General features: G+C 36.3%; 2 protein-coding genes across 3 annotated transcripts in view; both read right to left on the minus strand.

The window, feature by feature from the left end:
- Positions 1-9,864, minus strand: part of CYP20A1 (cytochrome P450 family 20 subfamily A member 1) — a 78,495-nt gene extending 68,631 nt beyond the window's left edge. Inside the window, exons 1-4 of one of the 2 annotated variants that reach the window (XM_030854244.3) lie at positions 9,697-9,864; positions 5,413-5,462; positions 4,626-4,792; positions 1,547-1,689 (exon numbers count right to left, since the gene is read on the minus strand). In XM_030854244.3, coding sequence (XP_030710104.1) covers positions 1,547-1,689; positions 4,626-4,792; positions 5,413-5,462; positions 9,697-9,768 — 432 coding nt within the window. In that variant the 5' untranslated portion in view covers positions 9,769-9,864. Of the gene's footprint in view, positions 1-1,546; positions 1,690-4,625; positions 4,793-5,412; positions 5,463-7,286; positions 7,307-9,696 lie in introns of those variants that run through there. The other variant, XM_070045925.1, reaches the window with a different exon arrangement.
- A 6,466-nt stretch (positions 9,865-16,330) lies between these two features.
- NBEAL1 (neurobeachin like 1) overlaps positions 16,331-27,823 on the minus strand; it is a 182,322-nt gene continuing 170,829 nt past the window's right edge. The window contains exons 55-56 of the mRNA XM_060302023.1: positions 26,978-27,113; positions 16,331-23,401 (exon numbers count right to left, since the gene is read on the minus strand). Coding sequence (XP_060158006.1) covers positions 23,300-23,401; positions 26,978-27,113 — 238 coding nt within the window. The 3' untranslated portion in view covers positions 16,331-23,299. The remainder of the gene's footprint in view (positions 23,402-26,977; positions 27,114-27,823) is intronic.

The raw sequence follows: 27,823 nt of genomic DNA on the forward strand, positions 1-27,823 counted from the left end.
ACGCTTACGATACGTTTTATAGTGAAAAAGTATATAAAATTGTACATACAATATGATCTCAACCATATAAAAAATCTATAGTCAAATTATGAGTGATTTCTTTACACTATCAGATTTTCCACGTTTTCTTTAGCAACCATATATTACTTTTATAAATTACATTATTTTTAAATGGCACAAATGGATAGATTAGCTTTGGACAGAAGGAAGGATTCTTCAAGATTTAAAATAAGAAAAAAGAACCAAGGTTTGTGATGGACAGAGTCTACTGGTGGGGGAACAGGCTACTGAGGGAGTTCACACGTAAAGGACTCCATAGTCTCAGCAAAGCAGGAGGCTAGGACATCTACAGCAAGCAAAGGGGTTGGTAGGACTGGCAGTACTAGAATAAGGGTGAAGGTCTGCAACAGCCCTGTGGGAGCACAGGGAACTGTGAGGCAGTGCACAGGGCTTGGCTAAGGGTCTTCAGAAACAAAAAGGAAACGGTAAGGATTAGTATTGTTCTCAACCTTTGTAAATGATTTGCTGAGCTTCTTAAAAATGTCAGGTGCCCCTCTCAGTGATTCAGTTTGTCCAAGTAAAGGCCCAGTAGTCTGCACCTTAAACAAGAGGGAGTGTTTCAGGTGAGTTCAGACCATATTTTAGGAAATGCTGGTTTAGTCTGGTCTGAAAACAATGGACAAATCTACTGATACATAAAATGTCTTCAGGTTCTCTCTGCTCCCATCATTCCAACCTACATAGGGAGTCTAGATGTTAAGATTTTTGCTTTGTTTTTGTTTCGTTTTAGAATTTCAGGAGAATAAAAATCAGCTTAGAGGGACTTCCCTGGCGGTCCTGTGGTTAAGGCTCTGCGCTTCCACTGCAGGGAGCATGGATTCAACCCCTGGCAGGGAACTAAGATCCCACAAGCCTTGCAGTGCGGCCCGCCCCAGCAAAAAAAGAGTAAAATTCAGCTTCGAAAGACAGGTAAGAAAAGAGTAGGAAAAACAAAGACACACTAATAGTTAAAATATACAGATGGTCCCCGACATACAATTTTTCAACATTACCATGGCGCAAAAGCCATAAGCGTTCAGTAGAAACGGTCCTCTGAACTTATCTTGATCTTCTGCTGGGCTAGCGTATGAAGTACGACTCTTTGTGACGCTGGCAGCGACAGCAGCCGTAGCCCACAGCCAGCCATGGGACCATGACAGCAAAGAGCCCATAAGCTTACAACCATTCTGTACCCAGACAACAATCTATTCCTCACTTTCTGTACAGTGTTCAATAAATTACACGAGCTAGTCAACACTCTATTATAAAATAGGCTTAGTGTGAGATGACTGTGCCCAACTGCAGGCTAACGTAAGTGTTCTGAGTATGATTAAAGCAGGCTAGGCTAAGCTATGATGTCCAGGAGGTTAGGTGTATTTAAATGCATTTTCAACTTATGATATTTTTCAACTCACGATGTGTTTATCAGGACATAACCCCATCGTAACTCGAGGAAGATCCATATACTATTATCTGTATGATAGAACTCCAGGACAAACTACCTTACCTTTAGCAGGAGAGCAAAATTACTCCGCAGAGAATTAGTCACACCATTTTCATACAATTTTTTCCTCATGAGGTTTTCACTCACATTCCCACTCTCAGACTGATACCTTAATAATGACTTTAGCATGGTTTCAAAAGGGTCCGCTGAAACAGACAAATTAAACATTTCAAAGGCAAAGTAATCACTCAAAAAAAAAAAATCTCCAGCAAAAGAACAGAGATCAGGGAGGTACAGGACTGTAGCCAAGAGACTATGAACATTTTTTCACAACTCCCTTGTCTTTCCTAAATGTGAACAGTTCAAGAGGCAATAAAAATTGGCAAGAAAGGGCTTCCCTGGTGGCGCAGTGGTTGACAGTCCACCTGCCGATGCAGGGGACACGGGTTCGTGCCCCGGTGCGGGAAGATCCCACGTGCCGCAGAGCAGCGGGGCCGGTGAGCCATGGCCGCTGAGCCTGCGTGCCCGGAGCCTGTGCTCCGCAACGGGAAAGGCCACAACAGTGAGAGGCCCACGTACCACAAAAAAAAAAAAAAAAAAAATTGGCAAGAAAACAATATTCTGACTGGGAATTTCACTGTAAATCATTAATATTTACATAAATTTTCTACTCACATGACAGCAATATCTTTCACTTTGTAAAAAAAAAATCACACCACTGATTTTTAAAGCAAAATTGATTTTGTGTATGTAACTGTCAAGTATTACAGTTAAAATTATTTAGCTGAATCCAAAAATTTCTTTTCTTTTCTCCTTCATTCACTTTTAAGTGTTTCTTGTTTCCTGTTTTTTTTTGGCGGCAGCGCTGTGAGGCTCGCAGGATCTTAGTTCCCCAACCAGGGATCACACCCAGGCCCCTTGCAGTGGAAGCACAGAGTGCTAACCACTGGATCGCCAGAGAATTCCATAAGTGTTTCTTTAATGACTGTATTGTTTCCACATATGCAAAAATACACTGTCATTGTAAATAATTAAAACAACATAGATACATAGAAAATAAATTCATCTAAATGTCACCACACAGAGATAGTCACTGTTAAATATCTGAGATTTTTTTTTTTTACAGCTGTTAACATTTCTCACCAGAGAGAGACAGACAGAAAAATCTGTCAGATTTTGCAAAGAACTACAGTCCCTTCTTTCAGAGCACGTCTCTCAGTTCATTAGTGTGATCATTCGAACACCATTTACATGCTCCCCCACTTCCCCAGCACTAGACTATAAATTCCACAGGAGCAGAGGCCATGTCTGGTTATACCCATCTTTGCATTTCTTAACGGAGCCATCCTTCCACGTTGCGGAAATTCTGTGATTAAGAAAACAGACCCATGGGCTTCCCTGGTGGCGCAGTGGTTGAGAGTCCGCCTGCCGATGTAGGGGACACAGGTTCGTGCCCCGGTCCGGGAAGATCCCACATGCTGCGGAGCGGCTGGGCCCGTGAGCCATGGTCGCTGAGCCTGCGCGTCCGGAGCCTGTGCTCCGCAACAGGAAAGGCCACAACAGTGAGAGGCCCGCGTACCGCAAAAAAAGAAAAAAAGAAAAAAAAGAAAACAGACCCAGCCCAGAGAGCCTAGCTTCAAGTCCCAGCTCCATCACTAATTAGTTGTGTGACTTTGGGCAAATGACTTAGCCTCTCTGTACATCAGTTTTCTCTTCTGTAAAGTGGGGATAATCATAATACATACTTCATAAGGTGTTCTGAGGATTAAATCAGTTAACGTGTGTAAGGTCTTACAATAGTGCTGGCATATAGAAATTGCTATATGAGTATCTGAAGAACAAAATAAAATAAACCTATATCATCATATTAACTCCTGAATGTATCCTTTAATGCAGCCATTAAAAATTTTTAAGTTTTTATTATGAATAATACTAATGTCTTTTCTCATCTATGTGATTATCAGCTTATGATAATTCCTTAAGATAAGTCAAAGGTCACTGCCAACCTTCTCTCCAGATAGTTTGTAAAACATTTATACTCCATGTTTCTCCATTCCCTCACCAACAATGAGTTTTGCCAACATTTTTCATCTCCTCTAGTCAGATAAGTGAAAATCTCATATTTATTTGCATCCCACTGATTATTAGTGAGGTTGAAATCTTTTAATTTGCTTATTGGCTATTTTTATTTCTTCTTTTTTAATTACCTTGTTTTTGCCCATTTTTCCACAATTGCATTTTATTTTCTTATTAGTTTTCATTTACTTTATATATATATAGGTGGTAAATAGTTCCCCCATCTCGCTTTTAAACTTCTTCATGGTACCTTTTTACTTTACAGAAATATAGTATGTGGCCAACATTTTCCTATCTCTCTTTTTCATGGTGTTTTTTATTGTACTGAAATTTTTTCATTTTTACGTAGACAGATTTACCCATCTTGTGATTGATGGCTCTTAGATCTCGTGTCAGGTTACAAAAGGGCTTATCAACAACCCCCTCAAAAAAATTTAAGATTTAACCATTTTTTCTTCTATTACTTTTATGACTCCAAATTTTAATCATTTCTAATTTATTTTGATATAAAGAGTGAGAGAGGGACTGAGATTTATTTTTTCCAAATAGCTAACTAGTTTTCCCAAACCATTTATTACCTTTCCCCTTTATCATAAAATGCTACCTTTATCATATATACTCGGTTTGTCTACTGGGCTACCTACTCCATTCCATCAATCCGTCTAGTCCTATCACAGTACAAGATTCTTTAAGTTAATCAAGTTTTATAATACACTGTTCGACCTGATGGTACAAGAATCTCCCGCACTAATGTTCTTTCTAGATGTTTCTTAACTGCTCTTGTACCTTTACTCTTTCAGACGTACCCTGGAACTAGTTTTTCAGGTTCCAAAAAATTCCTGTTGGCATTTACACTGGGATTTTTTTCGTACATATCTATAAACTGAAGGAAGAAAATAATCATTTTACAATACTGTGTCTTAAATGAAGTAATTAATATAAAGACTTCAGCACAATGTCTGGCATATAATACAAAGTATTTAATAAATGTTAGCTATTCCTAAGAACAATGTATGGATCTTCATTTATAGACATCTACTCTAATTAAAAAGAAAATTAAACTTACATGTCTTATTGGGGTTGATATGCTGCTTTAGCACATCAACACTGCCCAAACTAACCACAAGGCGCCTGCCAAACCAGAAAGAGACCACAGGCCCATATCTCTCATGCAAATTAACCAGGAACTCGTGCAAACTTCCACTGTTCACAATATCTGGAAGATTACCATCTCTGAAAAAAGAGCAACATTTGACAAAATAATCAATTTAACATGGAAGAATCAGAAAAACAATACTAGTTGATTCTGAATTAACTGTGTCAACAGATGAGAGCAAAAATACACAAAATTCAAATTACTGCAAAATCCAAAACTGAATTATATTTGACTTCTCTCTTTCAGTAGTTACATTTGGATATGGATTTGTCTGATATTTTGAGAATTCATAACACTTCATACCAAATAAAAAAGCTACACGAGGAACATCTGACTTAGACACTGGAAAACTATCCAATTTTTGCAGCAACTCATTCTGAGATAGCAATGGACACCATCATTGGCTATTAAATCACAGGCTAATTTAAATCAGCTATGGCAACTTTTTCTTATTTCCTTCTATCTTAATCCTTTCTTTCTATTTTCAACACTGTCTGGCTAACAGAAGTGAAAGAAATTAAAGGTTTTGATTTATACAGCCTTCCTTTCTGTTCTTAACAGAGTTTAGGTAGTATGCCCAGAGATAAGTTTAGAGAAAACAAAGGAATGAAATAAACTGAGTAATCTAAAGGTACGGTTTAGTTTTGATCCAAAATTAAGAGTTGACTCTACTTGATTTAAAAAAACAACAACTCACTTTTCTTCTGTTGGAGTAATCCCTGGAATTCCTGCAGCTTGTCTGGAAGCCTTAGGGAAGAAATTTTAAAAAGTTTAGTATAATGAATTATCACATATCCCATAAGTCAGATGCATTTTCCCAAGACATCTGCAGGACCTTAAATGATGGTTTTCCAAATTGGTTGAATCTGAGATTATTTCTATATTAAAATACAAAAACTGGATTCTTTGTATTGAAAAGCATTATCCTAATATTCCTCCTCTCTATCAACTAAACTAAGGTGTTTGAAGAATTTAACATCCATTCTTCATCAATTAATACATAATCAAGTACATTTTTCTTTGTTCTGAGACTACATATGGTCCCATCTGGCTTGGCTTTCAAAAAAAAAATCAATGTCATGATTATAATAATTTCATTCCTAAAATAGTTCTCCTCTTTCTAGTCAAAGAATTTACCAAAATACAATGTGATATTCATCATTTGCTTTAATGCAGTTATTATCAGGGTCATACAGTCAGAAAGGTGTCTGGTATAGAAGTAAATAACAAAATAATTCATAGCAAATTGTTAAAGTGACAACCTCTGAAGAATGAACTATGAAAAAGTTGGGGGAATTTTCATGTTTTACAATTTTGTACTGGGTTTATGGTCGCTGGGTTTAGAGGTTAGTGTCTTTTTTTTTATTTTACAACAAGCGTATTACTTTTATAATAAGATATCTTGTAAAACTATTTTTAAATAAACTAAATATTTATAGGAAAAATAACCTAAAATAGTCAACTCCAGAATCAATTCTGAATTTTGTCAATGACTTTAGCTAGTACTAATCAGAGTTTATTTGTCTGACATTCTGCCCTTTTCCCCCCTACTTAACATTATACAAATAAATGAATATTTATTTGAACATTTAAAGGCTAAACAGTGTTCCACTATGTATCCAGAATTGTGTAATCATCTTCCTGCTATAGTGTTATAAAACATCTAGGCTATTTCTTTCTTTCATTCTCTCATTGTTATAGGTAGTGCCATGAAAATCTTTATACAACTTTACTTTTTTCCTCCTTTGGGGTATGTATGCCAAAAGAGAGATACTAGGTTGAATGATACTAACTGAAGAGTTTAACAGTTTGTACTAAATCCTATAAGAATACTATCTAGGGGCTTCCCTGGTGGTGCAGTGGTTAAGAATCTGCTTGCCAATGAAGGAGACACGGGTTCAAGCTCTGGTCCGGGAAGATCCCACATGCTGTGGAGCAACTAAGCCCGTGCACCACAGCTACTGAGCCTGCGCTCTACAGCCCGCAAGCCACAACTACTGAGCCTGTGTGCCACAACTACTGAAGCCCACGCACCTAGAGCCCCTGCTCTGCAAAAAGAGAAGCCACCGCAATGAGAAGCCTGTGCACCACAATGAAGAGTAGACCCCACTCGCCGCAACTAGAGAAAGCCCATGCGCAGCAACATAGACCCAACGCGGCCAAAAATAAATAAATAAAAATAAATTTAAAACAAACAAAAAAAAGTAGTAGTCTGAAGTGATAATCTTTCCAAAAAAAAAATACTATCTAGGTAATAGTATGTGCAACTTGCATTTAACTGATGACAATGAAACCTACAATGTAAAATTTTGTCCTACAGTCTCATCAATAATGGAAACTTGTCAAGTTTGATATTATAAAAAGTGGGGGAAAGGATGGAAGGAACTCAATTAGAAAAAGAAAAAGGCATTCATATAAAAAAAGCCAACTTTTTATTTTCTAGGTTGAAATTATTGACTGAAACAAGTTTCCTGACTTCTCTTTAAACATGGTAGATTGATAACACTCATCAATTATCTCTTCCTGAAATCCCACAAAATGAAAGTGAAGATATAAAAAAGGAGAAAATACCGATAAAGAGAATGGGAGAGGAGACAACAGTGGACGAACGATCCAACCAATTTTTTTGGAAGTGTTAAGCTGTTGGAGTAGTGATTAATTGACGTAGTTGTGAGGCCTCCTCTGGGGGTCTGCAGAGGAGAATTTCCACAAGAAGCAATCAGATTTGCACTCAGTAACCAGAAAGGCAGGGTAGGACGCAAGATTTTAACAATTAGCAAAAAGCCAGTATACAGATCCCTCAGACACCATTCTTGTGATTACCATCCTTCTGGAAAGAGACCTTGAGACTACAGATTCAGGAACAACCGGCTGGTGGGTGGTGGCCCCTATAATTCTAAGGGAAAATTATTCCCAACTTAAAATTTTACACTAAGCCAAACTATCATTCAAGTGTGAAGCTAGAACAGAAAGATTTTCACACAAGCAAGGCCTCAAAAAATGTATTTTCCTCAGAAGTCTGTGCGCTTTGCATAAGACAGCTCCTACACCAACCTCCACCCTTCAAGAGGAGAAATGAAGAGTGAGCCCCAGAACACCAGGCAAAATGCTCTCCTGCCCTTTACTATATCCACATCTTCCACATAGCTAAATTGATGAGATCCCCAAATTGGCATGCACCTGGCAAGACCCTGCCAAACTCCCTGATAATCGTAGCCTCACCACTATCATCTACCTTAAGACCATCTAGAATGTTACTATGACCTTTTTCCTTACCTACATTAGACACCACACTAAGCCCAGGACTACCATCCCCAGGTCTTCCCTCGTCCCCCAGACTCCTATTCCTACAGAAGTTTATCTTCTTTCCTGACCCATCTGTCCCCAACTCAAAACTCCACCCGATCTCAGCCACTCATTCCTATGGTTGTACACTAGGTCTTGACATTACCAATAACTTCACCATCTCCACAGTTTTAACATCAAGCATCCAAATCTCCAAGCACCTCCTATTTTCCCTTTTCACTATTTTTAACATCTTGACTCCAAAAACTATTTTTACCCCAAAAGAACTTTTAACCCACCCACTCATATACTCATTTTCCACTCTCTCCAGCTGAGATTCCATGGTCCATTATAACCACTCCCTTGCCCTATATCCTTTTGTCAAAACCACCTAGTAAAACACCAATTCTAATTAAACCCAATATTCTGTCAACTGCCCCTGATTCCACACAGATGAAGAAAAACTGCTGGAAGGGCTTCCCTGGTGGCGCAATGGTTGAGAGTCCGCCTGCCGATGCAGGGGACATGGGTTCGTGCCCCGGTCCGGGAGGAACCCACGTGCCGCAGAGCGGCTGGGCCCGTGAGCCACGGCCGCTGAGCCTGCGCTTCCGGAGCCTGTGCTCCGCAACGGGAGCGGCCACCACAGTGAGAGGCCCGCGTACCGCAAATTAAAAAAAAAACTGCTGGGGAAAAACACACCCATAATGACTAGTCTTATTTTAATTTCATGACCCTCAAGTGAGTTGCCTGGTAATCTCATTTCCCTACTCCCGCACTCTCCTAACCTTCCAGATGGCTATTTCTCAGAAAATAAGATTCACTGAAAGTTCCAGATTGTGCAATTGCAATACTCCAATCCAACCCATTTACCAGCGAGAATATTTAAGGTGTTCTGTCATTGCCAGCGATGTGTTTGGCACTGGGCTGCTGCTTTACAACTTCTTCTACAAAACCACCACCTTGCTTTGCAGATGAACCCCTCATCCATTAGTTCCTTTGTTTTCAGAACCACCTTCTGAGGTTGAAGAAGGCAAGAAGAGAAAGAAGGCCGGAAGGAGATTTCAGAGATAAAGCACTAGGCTAGGTGAAGCTCACAGCTAACCTCCCCCTGCACAGAGCTCCTTCCACGACCGCTTTATTTAGCCCGTGAGGCCCTGCAAGGAGCAAGACCCGGTCTGGACCTTAAGGACTTTGGATTTCAGGAATGAAAGTCGAAAGACAGATGGAAGAGTAGACGACAAAAGAAACACTGGGGGAGAATCCTTGGGAAAGGGGAAAGGCGTGGAGCAGCCTGGAGTTTCCTCCCAGGCACACTAGAAAATGGAACTGGAGTGGGCAGAGTTACTGCCCGAAAGCCACCAAAGCGCTTCAGACCCGCCCTTAACAGTGGCGTGGCGAGGGCAGGCGCAGGGAAGCCGGACCCGCGGACCAGCCCTCAGCCCCCGGCGGCCGCATCCGCGCTGCTGAACCACCTGCCCGCCTCACTCGGCGTCGGAAAGCGGCCGTGTGGCCCGCGCCGCTCCGTCCTCAGCGCCAGCCCCGCGCGCGCCCGCGAAGCGTCACATGCCCCGGAGCTGGACTGAGCCGGAACCGCAGCAGGAGCTCTCCCCGCACCCCCTCCGGGCCCGCCCCCTGCAGCCCGCCGCGGGCAGGGCGACGTGGATGCGGGGGAGACCGAGGCCGAGCCGGCGGTTACCGGATAGAGGTAGAGCACGGCTCCCACCAACGCCAGCAAGAAGGTAACGGCAAAAATCGCGAAGTCCAACATGGCTCCTCCGCCCGGGAGCCACGTCTCGGTTCCACGCTCGGCAGCAGCGCCTCAGCGTGCTGGGACCCGCGCAACGGAGGGGTGTGCGGGGGCGCCCGCGGGACGAGCGAACGAATGGGCCGCTGGGGGCGTGGCCTGGGCCGCCAGGGCTGGCGAGGGGAGCAAGGGAGCGCGGAGGAGCTCTGGGAGATGGGAGCCGCGCCCCGGGGCGGGATTCCGGCGGACGCGACATCTGGCACGCCCGAGACTCCAGACACGCCCACGACTCCGGGATCGAGTTGTTGGGGAGGAGGAACCCTGGCTTGGAGAAAACATTAGGCGTTATCATCGCTGTGCCCCGACCAAGACTTTTCCAAGTAGATTTAAAATATATGTAATAACAAAATCTAACTGAACTTTATTGCACATGTCTGGGTGTTCTATAATAATCTAGTGGTGTTTGGATCAAATATAAAATATAGATGCATAATTCACACATTATATATTTATTTCATAAAATTTATTTTTCTTCCCTTTACTTCAGAAGAATCTCTTTTTAAAGTCAAGATTTTTGACATCATTTGTCTTCTGTCTGCAGAAATGCCAAATTATCCTGTCTTCGGTCATTGTGGTTCTTGGATAGATTTTTTTAAAACAATTTCAGGCTTATTGAAGCATAATTTATGTATAGAATAGTTTTTTTAATTCTTTCAAATTGAAGAAATTTTGCTCTGTTGAGGCAGTAGCAACTGGAATTATCAATAAAATTTTTAAAGTAATCTTTAGCTTCAGAAATGAACAATGACTTTTATCTGTTGTGTTCAACTGTAATGGAGTTGTTGCATATGGTAACATTGTTATTGCAGCAAATATTATAAAACAGTTTAAATTTATCATAACAATTGTTATCACTTACATTGTGATTCTCACCATCTCTTAAAGCGATAACTAGATCTGTAGGGTAATATAAAGAAGTGGTACCACATTTTACTCACATCATATCTAGACCTACATATATATTATTTTAAAAGGAACAGTAATTTAATATGGAAAAGTGTTCCTAAGCTGCCAGTTGCAACCACCGTGGTCACCACAATAATTGTTCAGTACTTCCAGTCCACTAATGGAACCCTAAGAGAAGAAATAATGTTTCATTATGCAAAAATCTATTGTGTTTCTACTGAGAACAAAGATTGGCTAAAGTAATTTATCTATTTTTATCCACTTGCTCAAGCTCAAATACTCTTTCCACTGTTATATTCTCCTCCAGTTTTATAGCAGCACAGCCTACAAACCTTTATAGCATTTAGATGCAGTCACATTTTATAATATTTCAAAGATATAGAATGTGAGATATGAAGACTTTCCCTGGAGCCTGAGCAGTATTAGCTATGAGAATGGATGTTAACAGTTTCGTTGACCACAAAATCCTGATTAACCACCAAATCCTGACTGACCATCGAATACTGATTTGCCCATGCGTTCTTTAACTTTTTTATGGATTTGTGATATGTGGGTAACTCCCAAGCATGGGCCTGTCTTGCTCTGCTCTATAGGTGGTACTGTCCATATAAAAGGACACTCAGTGGGTTCCCTAGCCCTCTGATCCAAATTCTGGTTGGATTTGGCCAACGGGAAATAGTAGCATAAGATGAGAGGATGACAGGAAAGTAAAGTCAAGATAGTCATTCTACTGGCTTTCATGCTGTGGACTCACTGTTTACCATAGCACCTGTCATATGGCCCTTCCCATACAGATACCCTTTCTAGGAAATGGAACTCCCTTCTTGCCACTTCAGGCTTAGGGTTGGTGATGGCTCACCTCTGCTGCTAGTCTTGGAGCACTGAAACCTTGTGGTTTCCTTAAACCTTTCCCACACCTTCATAAATATTTCCTTTACTGAACTCTCTTTTAATTACTGGTTTCAGCATGCCATCTGTCTCCTGCTGGGACTCTGATCCACATGGTAATTATTATTGCCATTAAAATGCCTGTTTGGTGGGTGCAAATTTTTTTTCTCAATTCTAATGAATAAGGATAATCAGATACAGTTTGCCTTTACCTAGTAGAGACAGCATTACACCATCAGTGTTTTACTCCAGGACTTCGTCAGTTCTCCTCTGTGACATAATAAGATAAAATTTCTAACTTATTTGTAATGGTATTCCGCACAATATCTTGCTTGTCCATTACTCTGATGACATACTATTGAGACCTGGTGAGCATAAAGTAGAAATTTCCTAGATGCCTTAGTAAAATAATACACGCCAGAAGGTCAGAGAGAAATCTCAAAAAATATTTAGGAGTCTGTCATATTGATAAAGTTCCTACAGGTTGAGTGTATGGGGTACTTGCACATTGTATCAGCAGAGTCTGAGATGGAGTTTAAGATGCAAGATATGTAGTAAGGATTAATACATGTGAAGGAAGGAATCTGGATTGGGCAGAAAGAGAAGTGGAACTATGATGCAGGCCCAACAACTCCTAGACCAACCTATGGGGAGTTTGGAATGAGAATTACCCACAATGATTGGGCTTTGCTGGGCCTTTTTCTACACACCCACCTTACTCTCTTCCTGAGAAAAAACTTGGAAGGGAAGTTAGCCTCTGTAGTTTTTCTGAGGGCCACAACTGATACTTATTATCTTCTTTCTCCGCTATCCATGGTAGATTCTCTTCACTCAGCTACCAAGTCTTGAGGCTTGATTAGTCTGGAAGAATGACTGGATTATTCTGAACTGCCTGAGTACCTGGTAATCATGTACTTCTCAGACTATGGTTTTTCTCTTTGCAGTCACAATTGGGCAAAGAAGTACAAAGTAGTGCCCAAGTAAATCACCTGGGTTCTACACTATTACATATTCCATTGTGTAATGGCAGCTGTACCTCTTCCTAATTATCCAGGTCACATCGGCAAGCTATTCTGATGCTTTATCTGGATGGCAGCTTGTGGGTGATGTATGTGATATGACCAGTGAGTTCCATTGTCATGGGCTCCCTCCAGCACTTATTTACTGTAAAGTGGGTCCTTTGGTCTGAGGTGATGTTATGTGGAATCCCTTGCCAATGAATCAAATACTCCACTGCCCTTAAGATAATGGTGCTGGTTAAGGCCCTGTAGACATAAAGGGCAAACCATGTACATAAAATACATGTCTGTTCCTATGAGAATGAACTTGCCCTCCCAGAATGGAAGGGGGCCAAAATACATAACTTGCCAGCATGTGGCCCATGGGTCTCCTTGAGGAATTGGGCACTAAGCATTTATCTTTGTTGTTGGTGAATTGGACATTCAGTGGTAGCAATAGCTAGACCAGCCTTGGTAAGTGGAGGGTTCATGCTGTTAAGCCCATGGATAGTCTCCATTTCTGCCATTGTGGCTCCTTTGTTCATGTACCTACCCATTGCACCGGCCCTGGAGTGGCCAGTGCAGGGACTACCTGACATGAATTGGATTGGTTGTTTAGTCCACTTGATTGTTTAATGCCTCTTTCATGGTGGGTGCTAATATGTGACTCAAAGATTTTCACACTTCTTTCCCACTCTCATATGTCCATGTACCTACCTCTATCCCAGACCTTCTTGTCTCCAATCTTAAAATCTTTTTCCATTCATGTCTCTCAGCAGCTGGCCAGGCCTTTCATCACTTCCCATGATTCCATATATATGTATATATTCTAACTTTGGGTCTCTTATCTTTCCACACAAAGTAAATTACATGGTGCACCACAAAGATCTGCCCATGGAGGTGGTTTTCCCTTGCCACTGTTTTTCAAAACCACCCATAAGTAAGGCTTCAATGCTACCCATTTTTGGCTTTCCCCACATACTGAGCCATCCCATCTGTAAACGAAGCTTGGTCTTTTTCTTCCTCCTCCATCTGATCATACAAGATCACTTATAAAACCAAATGTGTTAGCTGAGGAAGGGGCACTGGTACGACAGTGGTGGATACTCTGGGGATCTGGGCTACTTGCTCATGCAGCTTATGTCTTCCCTATGGTCCTTAAGACGTGGTGGTCTGACAAGGCCTAGTGGATGATAGGCAGTGTTGGGAAACTGAGTCTCTTAAGAGCAAGGTATTAACTGCCATTTTGTTCTGGATGTATCTTTTCAAGGATGTTTGTACAGCGAACTACTTGGAAGGCAGAAATAGTCTCCTTCTGGAATAGAAGGCAGGTTTGCTTCCTCATCAGTATTAATGTTTCCCTCCAGGGCAAAGGTCAGGAAGGTGTGCTTGCAGCCCATTATAAAAGATTCAGCTTTCCTAAACTCAGATTTTTTAGCTGTGATATCAGATTGTAAAATGTATTCTTATGAGTTCATCTGCAAGTTTATAGTTGTAGGTTTTACATTTAGGTCTATAATTTGCTTCAAGTGAATAAATCATCAGTTCCAGCACCATTTGTTGAAAAGACTGTTCTTTCCTCATTTAATTATTTTGGCACATCTGTAGAAAATCAATTCATCATATATATGGCCACATCTAAAGGCCTTCTATTTACTCCTTTTGACCTACATGTTTATCCTTATGCTGGATAATCCACAATGTCTGATTCCTGTAGCTCTAATTCTTGAAATCAGAGTTAAGTCTTCCAACCTTGTTCTTTTTCAAATTGTTTTGACATTGTGTCCTTTGCATTTCCCTATAAAATTTAGAATCAGCCTTTCAGTTTCTTCAAATCTATTTTTTATTCCATTTTCCAGCCATATTCTGTAGTTTCAGTGTACATGTCCTGCAAATATTTTATTTCCTAAGTATTTAATATTTTCAAGATATTGTAAACTGTATTGTTTTGAATTACAATTTTTATTGCTAGAATACAGAAATATGATCTATTTTTGTATTTCACCTTGTATCTTGTGACTTTGCTTGGCTCATTTATTACATAAGTTCTACTGTTTTGTGTACATAGATATCTTAGAATTTTCTACATGCTTGTTAACCACAAAAGGATATTTTTACTGTCTCCTTTCCAATATGTATGCTGTTTTATTTCTTGCATTATTGCACTAGCTAGAGTCTCCAGTACAATGTTGAATAATAGTGAGAATAGGTATTCTTACCTTATTCCTAATTTAGGAAGAATTCAGTCTTTTACATTAAATATTATGTTAGCTATAGGTTTTTCATAAATATACTTTATTACGAATGTTTTCTATTTTCAGTCTACTGAGAATTATCTTAAACAGGTGACATTTTAAACATTAACCCAATCTTAAATTCATGGGATGAACCACACTTGGTCATGAGGCATTATACTTCTTAAACACTGCTAGAAATGATCTGCTAATATTCACTTAAGGATTTTCGTGTCATGGTTCATGATAGATAATGGATTGTAGTTTTTTTATTTTAGTTTTGGGAAGATGAGGGTGATGGGTAGAATTACATCTCTCTCAATATTTTTCTCTCTTGCATGCAGGATCCTAAATCCTAAATTTCCCCCATTTTTTCCTCTTTCACCGACTAGTATACAAAGCAATTGCATTTCTACATTCTTCTTAAGAATGTCTTCTGAGATTGCCATGTCAAATCCTGCACACTAAGTCCACTTTTTGTATGCAGTACTCTGATCCACTCAAACTCTTGTTCAGTATTTTTGCACTTAGGATGGGCTTTCTCTTTCTGGGAGTCTTTTTTTTTTTTATAGCTCAATCTTAGGTTCTCTAATCAACTACCCTCAAGTTTTTCTGGACTCTCCTTGCTTTCTGTAAAGGCTTACTATAGAAACTTAAGAGATAGCTCTGTTGGAATTTGCTTTTTATATTTCTATTTTTATGTAATTTGATGTTTGTCGTGTTATCTGTCTTCTTGATATCTTGAAGGCATGGGATATTTGAGGATACATTTGTTTTTGTTTATCTGTATAGTTTTTTGGAGGACATGTGGAGAGATTTAGACTTAGGTACCTATCATTATCTTAGGCACCCTGTAAGTCTAGATTCATCCAGTTTGAATCCATTAATTTTCCACCTTCCAAAATTGTACTGATTATCTTCTCTATTTTCTTTGTCCTTTTAGGCTTACGCCCTCATCCTTGTAGGTTTATGCCTTCACTGTTGTTCTGCCAGAACTCTAATATGGAGCAAACTAAAATACAGTTACTTACATTCAATCTGTTACCCTTATCCACAAATGTAAAGTGTATAGGATAGGAATAGGTCAACATCTACACTGTCAAAGTTGATGAGTAAAAGATTTTAACTGTGAAAGGAAATAAGTGTTTTTAAAAAAACCAATCTAATGTATTATTTGATTAGCTACAAATGGAGATTTCTAGCTCATAACCATGTTTCTGAGGTGGCTTTAAAATGAAAGGCTTAATACCTGTTGTTATATACAACAAAAACTGGTCAATTAACATAACATTTATCTTGTGCACGTAGGACTACAGAAGAAATTCTGCTCATATGAGAAAGAAGCAGCTATCAATTTGCTGCTTAAATACTGTATTCAATCCCTTGTCTACTCAAATAACTCAGCCAATGCTAAGTTCTAATCAGACTCTATAAAATTGAGAATTACAAACCAGCTGAAGAAAACATCATTTTTTATTTGATTCAAACCCATTTTCCTATACAAAGCTAAATTTATTATGTACAAAATAAATGCATATTCTTACAAACTGTTAGAATACAAATTTCCAAAGGACTAAAAAATGTGCAAAATTTTTAATTATCTTCATTCATGCTATACAGAAACAAATCAAACATTAGTTCATATACACACGCTGAAAAATTTTTAAACAAAATTCAATGTAACAAAACAAAACATACATCTTATATATTTAATTTTAAAAGGATGAGAAAGGGAAGAATGTATTGCACCAAATTAACAGTAGCTTCATTATAATGAGAATACTAATCAAAATTATTTATACATCTTTATTAAGTCTAAAACTTTCTCAACTTTAAAAACTTTTTTTTTTTGGCATACAAATATCCATTGAGTCACAGTTTGCACAGTCAATAATTGGATATAAATAAGGCTTAATATTCTTCTTCATGGTCAATTCCAGTAGAACAAACGACAAGGAACACTTTACGATAACTACATAACTTTTTGAATTCCTTAAATATTTAAGTAGCAGCACGATTTGCAAGTATTTTTTTTAAACAATTCCAAATTTTCATCTATCCTCCTCTGAACTGACTGTGTGTGTGTGTGTGTGTGTGTGTGTGTGTGTGTGTGTGTGTGTGCATTCAAGTCACTGTCACTTCTATGATAACACTGAAATGCTCCTATTTAATCTGGGTCCCAGAAAAACTGACGTAAGAGACAAATCATATGTGTTCAATATTTTTCAGTCTTAATGAATTCACTTCTATAGCAATGCATCTGATAGAAAATGACTGGCTAGATCTCTCATTATTTTTTGCTAATTTTTTTGCTCTAAGTCTATAAAAGCAAACAGTTGGGGGAAAGAAAGCCATACCCGTTAGGAATTCCTGAAGAGAAAAGACCAGCCATATGGTTAAAGCTAACTATAAAATAAACAGTAGCCACAAAAAATTTTTGGTGATGGTATTTATGAATCGGAGACAGCAGTAAAAAGCATAATAGGAAAAAAAAGTCAAAAATATAAAAGATCTTTAACAGTAAGATGTACTGTAATATGCCATAATTTTGGAAGAAATGTAGAAACTATTATAATTAAATGCTTTGAAAAATATCCAAGAAAACCAGTTAAAATCCCAAAGGAATAAAGTTATTCTCTTTAATCCCTATATAAGAAACTAAGAGGTTGAAATTTTTTCACTTAAGTCCAACAACTGATGTCTCCTTACCAGAACTACTTTCTAAAGTGTTTATTGATTAATATAATTTTAGCATTCTGAAGAGCAAAATATGTATATCATAGTTAAGTTTTTTCCTCCAAAATGCAAAAGGAGTATTTGTTGAATTTGTAGGTTGAGCCCAATAAATCTTAAAACACATTGCTTAGATATTGTGGGGAAATGTTTCCAAGATAAGGAACAACAAAAATAGCATTTTAACAGTAACTATTTATTTAGTACACTGGCTACCAGAGAAACTCTAGTTTTATACACATTAAGTTGCAATATATTATTAGAAAAATAAAATTTTAAAAGGTCCAATTGGAATAAGACTTCTTTTTTAAAAGTTTATATTTTAATCAATAAAATATAATTTTATTTTTCAATCCCACCTAAATCCTAACTTGTTTTCTTATTCTCAAATTACAATGCAATATTATAATAGTATTATAAATAGCTAATCAGTTTGTACACTCAAAAATAGTTATAAATTTTAAATAATGAGACAGCCATCATATTATAAGTGAAAACACACACACACACAAACATCCAAAAGTCCACTGGCAGTCAACTTTGAAAATGAATGGGTAACTTTTTCAATTCAGAGACAATATTGTGGTGTTATTATTATTGTGGTAATATTTGCAAAATAAGTTTCCAAGGAAACATATTAAAACTAAACCACAGAAAACAAATGTTGAATTAGTGAATTTCTACTTGTTCTTTTCCTCTGAATTTTCAGTTATAAGATTAAAGGCATGAAGACAAAAGTAAATACAATTTTATCTCTGTCCTTTTATTTTTCACTAAAGCCATTAGCTTCATAGGTCCAAATCCTACAATGTGTTTAGAAATCACCCACATGTGACAAATGTCAGTGAGATAATCTAAGAAGATGTATCTGATAAATTACTACAATGTATCAGAAAAGTACCTGATAAGACAGCCACTTTTACACAAGCTTCTTATACTGAAGAAAAGCATGACTCCTATAATCTAAGATGACCTTACATTTTTAATGTAGAAAATTTGAATCATTTCCAGTACAGGCCTAAATATCTTAAATGTTAATGCTTTATTTTTTTGTAACACTAAGACTTTCCATATGAAAATTTAAAGAGTATTTCCATACAGAGGCTATACCTACAAAAGTCCTCAGAAGTGCTTAGGGAATTTATCCAATGCTTTTTAATTAGGAAAACTACTGATTACTAGCTTCAACGCTGTAAGAGATCTAAGTGTACGTTTTAAATCTAGCATTTTGTTACTCATGTTTTTTATTAATAGTTTAAAATGTTACCTAACTCAGATACGCAAAATATTCACTGATAGCCACTAGGAACTAATACAAGCAAACACTTTTTTGGAGGCAAATTTTATTTATAATTTTCAAATGTGAAAGGTCTGAAGAGAGTTTATGATAAGAATAATGCAAACTGAAAAGGAAATTTGGTTGTTTCCACGGCATGCAAAACAAAGATAAGAAAGCCATTCCAAACAAATTTTAGAAAAAATGTCTTCAAGGATAATGATTAAACCTATTTTCAAATAAGCCTGTGAATATCGGATCTGATTTATAAAAATGAATGGATATAATTTCTATAGTAGAAAATATTTTAAGATTTAATATAATAACCCTGAGACAATTTTTTATACCAAGAATATCAAGTAAAGAGATTCAGAGTATCCAGAGTAGCGCTTAAACTTCTGTATATTTATAAAGCTTCACAGAGAAGTCTGATCTACAATCTCAGTTAAGAAACAATGGCCTTGAAAATGCTAGATTCAAATTAAAGAAGTAAAGTTGTGGCCAATGATGACTGATAACACTATATTGTTGCCTAATGTCATCAGAAAAAACACAACAAGGGCTCTGATATAGGAAAACTCTCTATAACAATGTTCTGGATGATCAAGTTTAAAGCAAATCAAATGTACGTATGATAAATGAATTAGGCAAAAAGAATACTGAGAACAGTATTTGTTTAAAGTGATAAAAATGTTCAAGGCTGGTCACTTACTGGGAAAGAACAGTTTTAGTTGATGAGAGAAACAGTAATTAGGACAAGCTATGAGTCTGCCTAATAAAGGAAAACAACAGATTAGATTTAGAGAAAAAAAAATGCATTTCATTTCTTATATCAGTCAAAAACTATATCCTAAAGACAGGTTTAAGAACTTATTTATGGTTTACATATTTAATGATGTATTTTAAGAGACCAACCTTCATATATATACACCCCCACAGGACATTACATATTATATAATATTATTTAATATTTATATAATATTTATATATAGTCCATGCACTTGCATCTTTTCATTGGAAAGGTGATAAAGACAATGCTATTCACTTTATAAATATAAATATATAAAAGGAGCTAACCTCTTTAAATTCAATTAAAAGATTTCCATTAGTGATTTCTTTAGTAGCAATATAAAATATACTTAAAGGCAAAGGCCATGTGTCATGTGTCATCATTAAATAAAAATAGGGTATTAAGTTAACAATTTCCTCTGCTTACTCCTATTAAAGCAAAATACAAAAAATCTTCGGTAAGGATTTAACTTTCAAATCTAAATTCTAATTAATTATGAGGGTACACTTATTCCTTCAGAAGCATTAAACTGATTTTCAGTACTAGTTCTTGAAGGATAATTTTTATATGCCTTACATAGAGAAAGAAGGAAGCCTTACATAGAGAAAGAAGGAAGCCTAGTTAATGACAAATGAATAATTGGCATTTTCTCTCCTACAAAAGGATGTGACCTGAAAAAGCACTGCGACCTAAAGGAAACGAATAGAAATGATTCATAGATGACATGAGCTTCACAGGCTTATATGATTTTAAACAACTGGCCAAGCTTCATTCATGCCCAACTCTATTTTTTCTTCTCTCCTCCAATTTTATCTAAGTAATGACAGAATACTGATTGGGAAGAGTTGAAAAAAAAATCTTATAAAGTTTCTTTATTCTCTAAATGAGTACCTCTATTGTATGTTTTAATACTTGACCTCACTTTCTAAAAAAAATCATTTCCTTAGTATAAATTGCTGCACATCATCAGGATGCTGACATTTTTATTTCTATCACGAGTGTCAAGAAACAAAAGCAGATGAAAAGTTCTTCAAAGACAACACACTTCATATAACAGCTGAGATATTATATTCATCATCTGAAATGTCCACCTGTTACTGCACTCTAATGATACTGTTCATTTCTCCCATTATACAATACAGAAATAATTTCTATGGGTAACATGTAAATACACCATAATCCCTCAAGGTATATCTTCACAGTGATTCTTATCTAGTGACTTTTAATCAGTGGTCTAAACTGTTCAAAAGAGGAATTATTCAGCCAATGCTACTACTATATTTGCTTATTTAATAAACTTTAAGTTCCATTCTTCTAGACTATTGCTAATATTCTCAAAGATTTTCCTCAAAATTTTACATTTTTGGTTTTCACTTTTTGGAAAATATTATATAAGGGTTAATCCCACTGCTCTGAACATCTACTATTACTCTAGGTAGGGTATCTACTGTGAAAAAAGCTTCTTCATATTTGTGCTATAAAATAAATGCTGCTTGTTTAGCTCCTCCATCTAAACAGTAGCAAAGTAAAATACCAAAAATTTAGGAATTTTCCCCTAATAATCTAAGTTAAATTTTTTTGTAACTTATAATCATCCAAAATAACTTCCAAAACCAATATTAAGTGACCTTAAAAATAAACATCCTTATACCAAAATCTCTAGATAAATAGGCAAAAGAAACATTTCCAAAGTTTTGATTTAGAAACAGTTTTTTAAAAATCAAATTTAAAATACGAAAACCCCATCATTTTGTTTCTCTTGACTTGAAACTTCCTAAAATATATAAGATAAAAAATGAAAATAGAATGAAAAAACAGAAGAAATAAATCTTAATATATGATAATTATCTCTATTGACTTGTTTTGAGACATTTTCACCACTAGTTACTGAAGTCCTCAAAAAGGAAACCTTCACATTTGCATATGTTCTACTTTACACTTGCTGTATCAGTTTATTTCAGTGTGATTCATCTAAAACATAACGTATTTTTACTGAATAAAACAGAGAATTTTAAATAACTGGAAAGAAAATTCTTCTATAACTTTTTACAAGTCCTAATACAAGCCAATCAAATCTATCAAAAAGTTTCCCTAAACAAAATCCTTTACTTCTCGTAAATTTTGTACTCACTCATACGATTATAAAGAAAAGGGTATTAGATACCGTGGGCAACAGGAGAGGACTACAAAGGAAGAATTTCTCAAGATTCAAGAGAAGACAATTGGATATAAGGAAATCTATAATTTGTAGAAAAAAGAATATTATTATTTTTAAAAGGTATTGTAAAAAGTCTTTTTTCCCCCAATCGCAGACCCTTTTAATAAAGCCACCCAACCATTCATTCCTGAAGAAAAAAAAAATGCAGCTAACATACAGAATTTCCACACAATTTTAAGGGATTCATAAATTCCCCCCAACCTGTGGAATCTCGGATTAAGGACACTCGTAGTTATAAAAACTTTCTAACTCAAAATATGACCTTATAAAAGTACAAAGTTTAACAATCTCTTTGAATTAAATCTATCAGCCTTTTAGTTTAAAAGCATAATGTAACATCTAGCTATGTATAATAAAATTAATTTTAATCCTGAAAGTTATACATAACATGAAATAGAAACGTGTATTTTAAAAAATTACTATATCCAAATGACTAGTTTAAGTTATGCATATCTTTTTGGTTCATTCATCAATCATATGAAATAAGTAAAAATGTTGGGTATCATTGCCAACTCCAATAATTATTGGGGGAAAACACAGTGTTTAATAAAGAAAAAGCCAAGAAATTTTGTACTTTGCACATATAAATTGAGCTGCAGATGCTACTTAAAGGACCCAGCTGTCAAAATCATAATGAGCATTTTTCCTTAACTCTTACTACTAATGAAATATATCCACAAAATGTGTCTCTAGTTTCTCTTACTCCTACTCAACATTTATTATTTAAGGATAATAATAATACATTGCAATAAATTCTCATTAGTACTATGCTAAGTAGTAGTGGGATGAGCCAATGTACCAGTTTCAAAAGTCTTGTTTTCAACTTATCATGAAAACCTGTAATTTACACTGAGTTTTAAAAATCCAAGTATGCAACAGATGCTTTTAAAATATTACCTCCAATCAGAAGTTCCATAATAAAATTGATGTATTTAGGATGATTTATTTAGTAAATAGGAGAATGATTAACTAAAGAATGTATTAAAAGCCATATCTCTCAACTGTCCCATTATTGCTACTCTTTTATTAGAAATACCTCAACTTTTGCTGTTTAGAATAAGCAAATTGAATTTAGCTTCTTTATTTTTAGAAGTTTATTTTTTTAAATGGATCTAATGATCTTTAGAAATAAACTACTAAATCTAATCAAATGTATTTTCTCAAATTCATCTTAGTGTAGACCAAGAATTAGTTAATAAGATAGATTCAGTGATGTTAACCAGAAATTTTTTTAGTGGATAATAATAATATAACCTATGACTTTATACACATACGATACCAAATTTTGGTAATCCCTAAATGATTTTCAGGGATAACAGCCCTGAAACATTTAAGATAGTTGAGAGATGTGACATTAAAGTGATTTAATATCACATTTAATCTGTCACAGATTAAAGTGACAAAGCAATAAATCAAATTTCAGTTATCCATGACAGACGGCAGAAATAACAATCACTTGGAATCTTGAGGATTATATTCAGTCTCTCCAGCTGAAATCTGGCTGAGCCGCTTGCTAGATCCCCACAATTTTCGAGAAAGTTGACCTGAGCGCATCTGTTTAAAGTAATCCAGAAAAATGAAGAAGAGATGTTATTAAGAAAGAAAAAAAATAATAAAAAATAATGAAATTGATATACAAGACAATGATTCTGTAGAATGTACAAGAAATAGGTTTTGTTAGCAGAATCATTAACATTTTAATGATTCTTAATTAATAATAATTAAAGAAAGGCTTTTCTTCATTGATTGTCTTTTAGTTGAGAAAGATTTAATACCAACGTACAACTTTTTAAATTAAATGTGCCACATATCAAAATTACAAGACTCCCTTACTTTATATATTTACAAAACTACATTTCACTTCATTAAAATAATCTTCTCAAATTATACTTAATCAGGCAACAAGACACATAGTTGTGGGGAACTTTCTCCTCTTATATTTGCAGTACTATTAATGACAATCACAATGATAAGAAGAAAGTAAAATAACACTGTGATGAAAAGGAAGTAACTTTTAAATAGTTTGATCTAAGAATGTAAAAAAATCTTTAACAATAGCATGATAAGTAATTTAGAAAATAAGAATAGCATAAGCTCTTTGAAGGTAAGAATTGTATTTTTCCACCATTAAATTTTTTATCACCTAGCACATAACAATTATTAATCAAAATTAATTGAATCAGTGGGTTAATGCCCCTCTAAAAGTGCTTATACTTCTACATAGGGCAACAAAACTCTACATGGGAAACATTTCTTAATCTAACCATATGATTTGTTGTAATTACTTCCCAAGAGCAATCTACTTTTTTTTTTTTTTTGCGGTACGCGGGCCTCTCACTGCTGTGGCCTCTCCCGTTGCGGAGCACAGGTTCCGGACGAGCAAGCTCAGCGGCCATGGCTCACGGGCCCAGCCGCTCCGCGGCATGTGGTATCTTCCCGGACCGGGGCACGAACCCGTGTCCCCTGCATTGGCAGGCAGACTCTCAACCACCGCGCCACCAGGGAAGCCCCAGCAATCTACTTTTTAAAGGTGCTTCATCTGCTTCCCTTTTTTAATGGTACTTTTCTAGGGTCTACTTATTGGAGCGATAAAAGATAACCGCAGGCAAAGACACTTTGGCATGTTTGCTTTGCATTTTCATTTCCAGATGTATTTCCAAAACCATTATTTCCATTAATCTAGTTCCACTTTAACATCTAATTTATAAATATGGATTTTATACTGACAGTATAATATGTAAAACTGATACATGGGGCTTCCCTGGTGGCGCAGTGGTTGAGAGTCCGCCTGCCGATGCAGGGGACACGGGTTCGTGCCCCGATCCCACATGCCGCGGAGCATCTAGGCCTGTGAGCCTTGGCCGCTGAGCCGGCGCGTCCGGAGCCTGTGCTCCGCAACGGGAGAGGCCACAACAGTGAGAGGCCCGTGTACCGCAAAAAAAACCCCCAAAAACAAAAAAAACTGATACATGATTTAAAAATATACATTAATCAAGATTTTGATATTTTAGATAAAAATAGATGTTGAAATAGAACTCTTTTCATAACTATTGATCTATTTAATTTCTACACGTTCACATAAAGTTGTATTTAATAAATATGCAAAATTCTGAGTACTCAATTAGATTATTTATTAATAAAGTAGGTCCATAATTCAGCTGATGGAAAATGTATTTTACAAAGATATAAAATCGATAAAAAATACTTTTATTCAAAATCTATACACAATTCAAATTCCATGTGTTGTAGACTATACATAAATCTTTCAATGAGGACCAAAAACTTATTTGGTAAATATTACAAAACACTGATGTAGGCCTATGAAATGAAGCTACTTAGGTATTTTATTTCCAATCAATTTTTTTTTAAATGTGTGCACATAACGTCATTTCATTTTTTTTTAATTCAGTAAAATTGTAAACTTAACAAATTACCTAAGTTGGAGGGCAGGCAAATTTAAAGGCACCTGAGTAAACCATAGAAAGTGAAACATACTCAAAGAGTAATGTCTAAGCAGAGTTCTCAAGTAATCATCACAGCAGAGGACAGAAGGGAAATCTTTACTTGGGAAATATATTAATCAAGAAACTCTACTACTGAATGTAAAAACGCTTAAAATGTTTCAAATGTAAGTGAAATATCGAGATACAGACTTGCTGACATTATTTGGGGAATCATTACACCTGAAACTAAATATTGTCGCAATCACTTTAATTTATTGTTTTTAAGATTTTTTTTTTTTGCGGTACGCGGGCCTCTCACTGTTGTGGCCTCTCCCGTTGGGGAGCACAGGCTCCGGACGCGCAGGCTCAACGGCCATGGCTCATGGGCCTCGCTGCTCCGCGGCATGTGGGATCTTCCCGGACCGGGGCATTAACCCGTGTCCCCTGCATCGGCAGGCGGACTCTCAACCATTGCGCCACCAGGGAAGCCCTTTTTAAGATTTTTTGATGTGGACCATTTTTTAAAGTCTTTATTGAATTTGTCACAATACTGCTTCTGTTTTATGTTTTGTTTTTTGGCCAGGAGGCACATGGGATCTTAGTTCCCCGACCAGGGATCAAACCCACACCCCTACACTGGAAGGCGAAGTCTTAACCACTGGACCACCAGGGAAGTCCCAATCACTTTAATTTAATAAGACCTCTCTTGTTAAAATAATATCCTGAAAAAGAGTATAAGGACTAACAAAACCTTAAAATATTTATTGAAAAAAAGGTTCCTATGATCTGTAATAGATTTATTATAACTACTGACAGTATGTTATTCAGTAATGTCTTCTCTTGAAATAACCCGTACAGAGGTCATTTTAGATTTCTCAGAAAAGACCAATGATACCAATAAAAATTTATAATGCTTAAATATGAGTCTGTGTAACAAAATAAATTTTCTAGAAGAATAACTAGATTACTTGGAGTATAGCCACTAAGTTTTCATAGGAACAGTGTTACATTTATATCTGAATATTCAGTAATTAATAAACCACTGGCAAATAAATTTATAGGAACTACAGGAAATTCATTGAGAATTAGCACATTTGTATGGGGATATTTGTAGTTCCAAGTTAAAGAAAAATGATGCTTTTACAAAAGTACAACTGACATACAATCATGCTGAATATTTGTTGAAATTAAAGTTAAGTATATAGTTTGGGGAATTCCCTGGCAGTCCAGTGGTTAGGACTCAGTGCTTTCACTGCCTGGGCCCAGGTTTGATCCCTGGTCAGGGAACTAAGATCCCGCAAGCTGCGCAGCATGGGCAAATTAACAAAATAATAATAATAAGGTAAGTAGTTCTGTTGTTTGAGTCTATATTTCATTTTTTACAAATGCTTTTATGTATTAAAAATTCAAGTATGTGGTCTAAAATCTAGATTTGGAAAAACAGAATAAAAGAACTTTCTTCTTCATATAGAGTTATAAACTGTTAAATGTGTGATTTCAATAATATCATAATATAAACATCACTCTTGAATACTAGTTTTATCCCCTTTCATTTACTGTAGTTTGAAAAATCAAATTTGTTTTTCAATTTGTTTATCCATAATGGAGACTTCTGATTCAGCCGGAATAAAGAACCGAAGGAATCCCCAACAGTACGGGAAACTAAATTCTTGATGCTAGGTTTTACCTCAGCTGGCTTGCCAACACCCACGACAATCAATTTGCCATCTTCTAATCCTACAAGAATATGGCTATATTCTTTGGTTACATAAACACAGTGGATAGGCGATCGCATGGCTAATGGGTTGATGCTGAGATTCAAACTAGAAGAGAAATAAAAAACACACACATAATTACATGGATATACAATGGATTCACAGAATTTTATACCTGAAAGATAACTTAATGATCATCTAATTCTGCATTCTAATTTTACAGATGTGGGAACTTAGGTTCAGAAAACCTGAGTGACACAAAGGCCCACATTTATAGTATTACTTAAAATACTTAACAGATTTTTTTTTTCTATTTCCAACATCTGTTTGCCTTCTAACCATATATATGTGCTCTCACGAAACGATTTTCACCTTGTTGATTAATGAGCAAAAGTTGGATAAAAAGGGCAAAAGCTCAAAAACTGTGTGTTGGTGGGGGATAAGGTAAATAAAATTGGTATATTTGCTTTGTCTTAAAAGATGTAATATACAATATAAAATATTTTAAAATATAATATGGTATAAAATATAACACCCCATTATGAAAAATGCTCACAGCTTTTATGATTAGAGATTGAAGAATCTTAGGATGTACATACTATGGTCTAGACTAACCTGCCAGAAGATTCCATTAATTTTTTTCTAATTTGGGATTCTCCTAACAATACCCTAAGATTAGGGTTGTAATACAAAATATTGGAAAGACGTTACTGAAATGTGGACTCAATGCTCTACCACATGAGAAAGAATGACAAAAATGAGAAGGAAAATACAAAAACAGGGAAGCGATGTTGGTACAGAAGTGATTCTGATATGAA

The sequence above is a fragment of the Globicephala melas genome, chromosome 7 (genome assembly GCF_963455315.2).
Source record: "Globicephala melas chromosome 7, mGloMel1.2, whole genome shotgun sequence".
NCBI lineage: Eukaryota > Metazoa > Chordata > Mammalia > Artiodactyla > Delphinidae > Globicephala > Globicephala melas.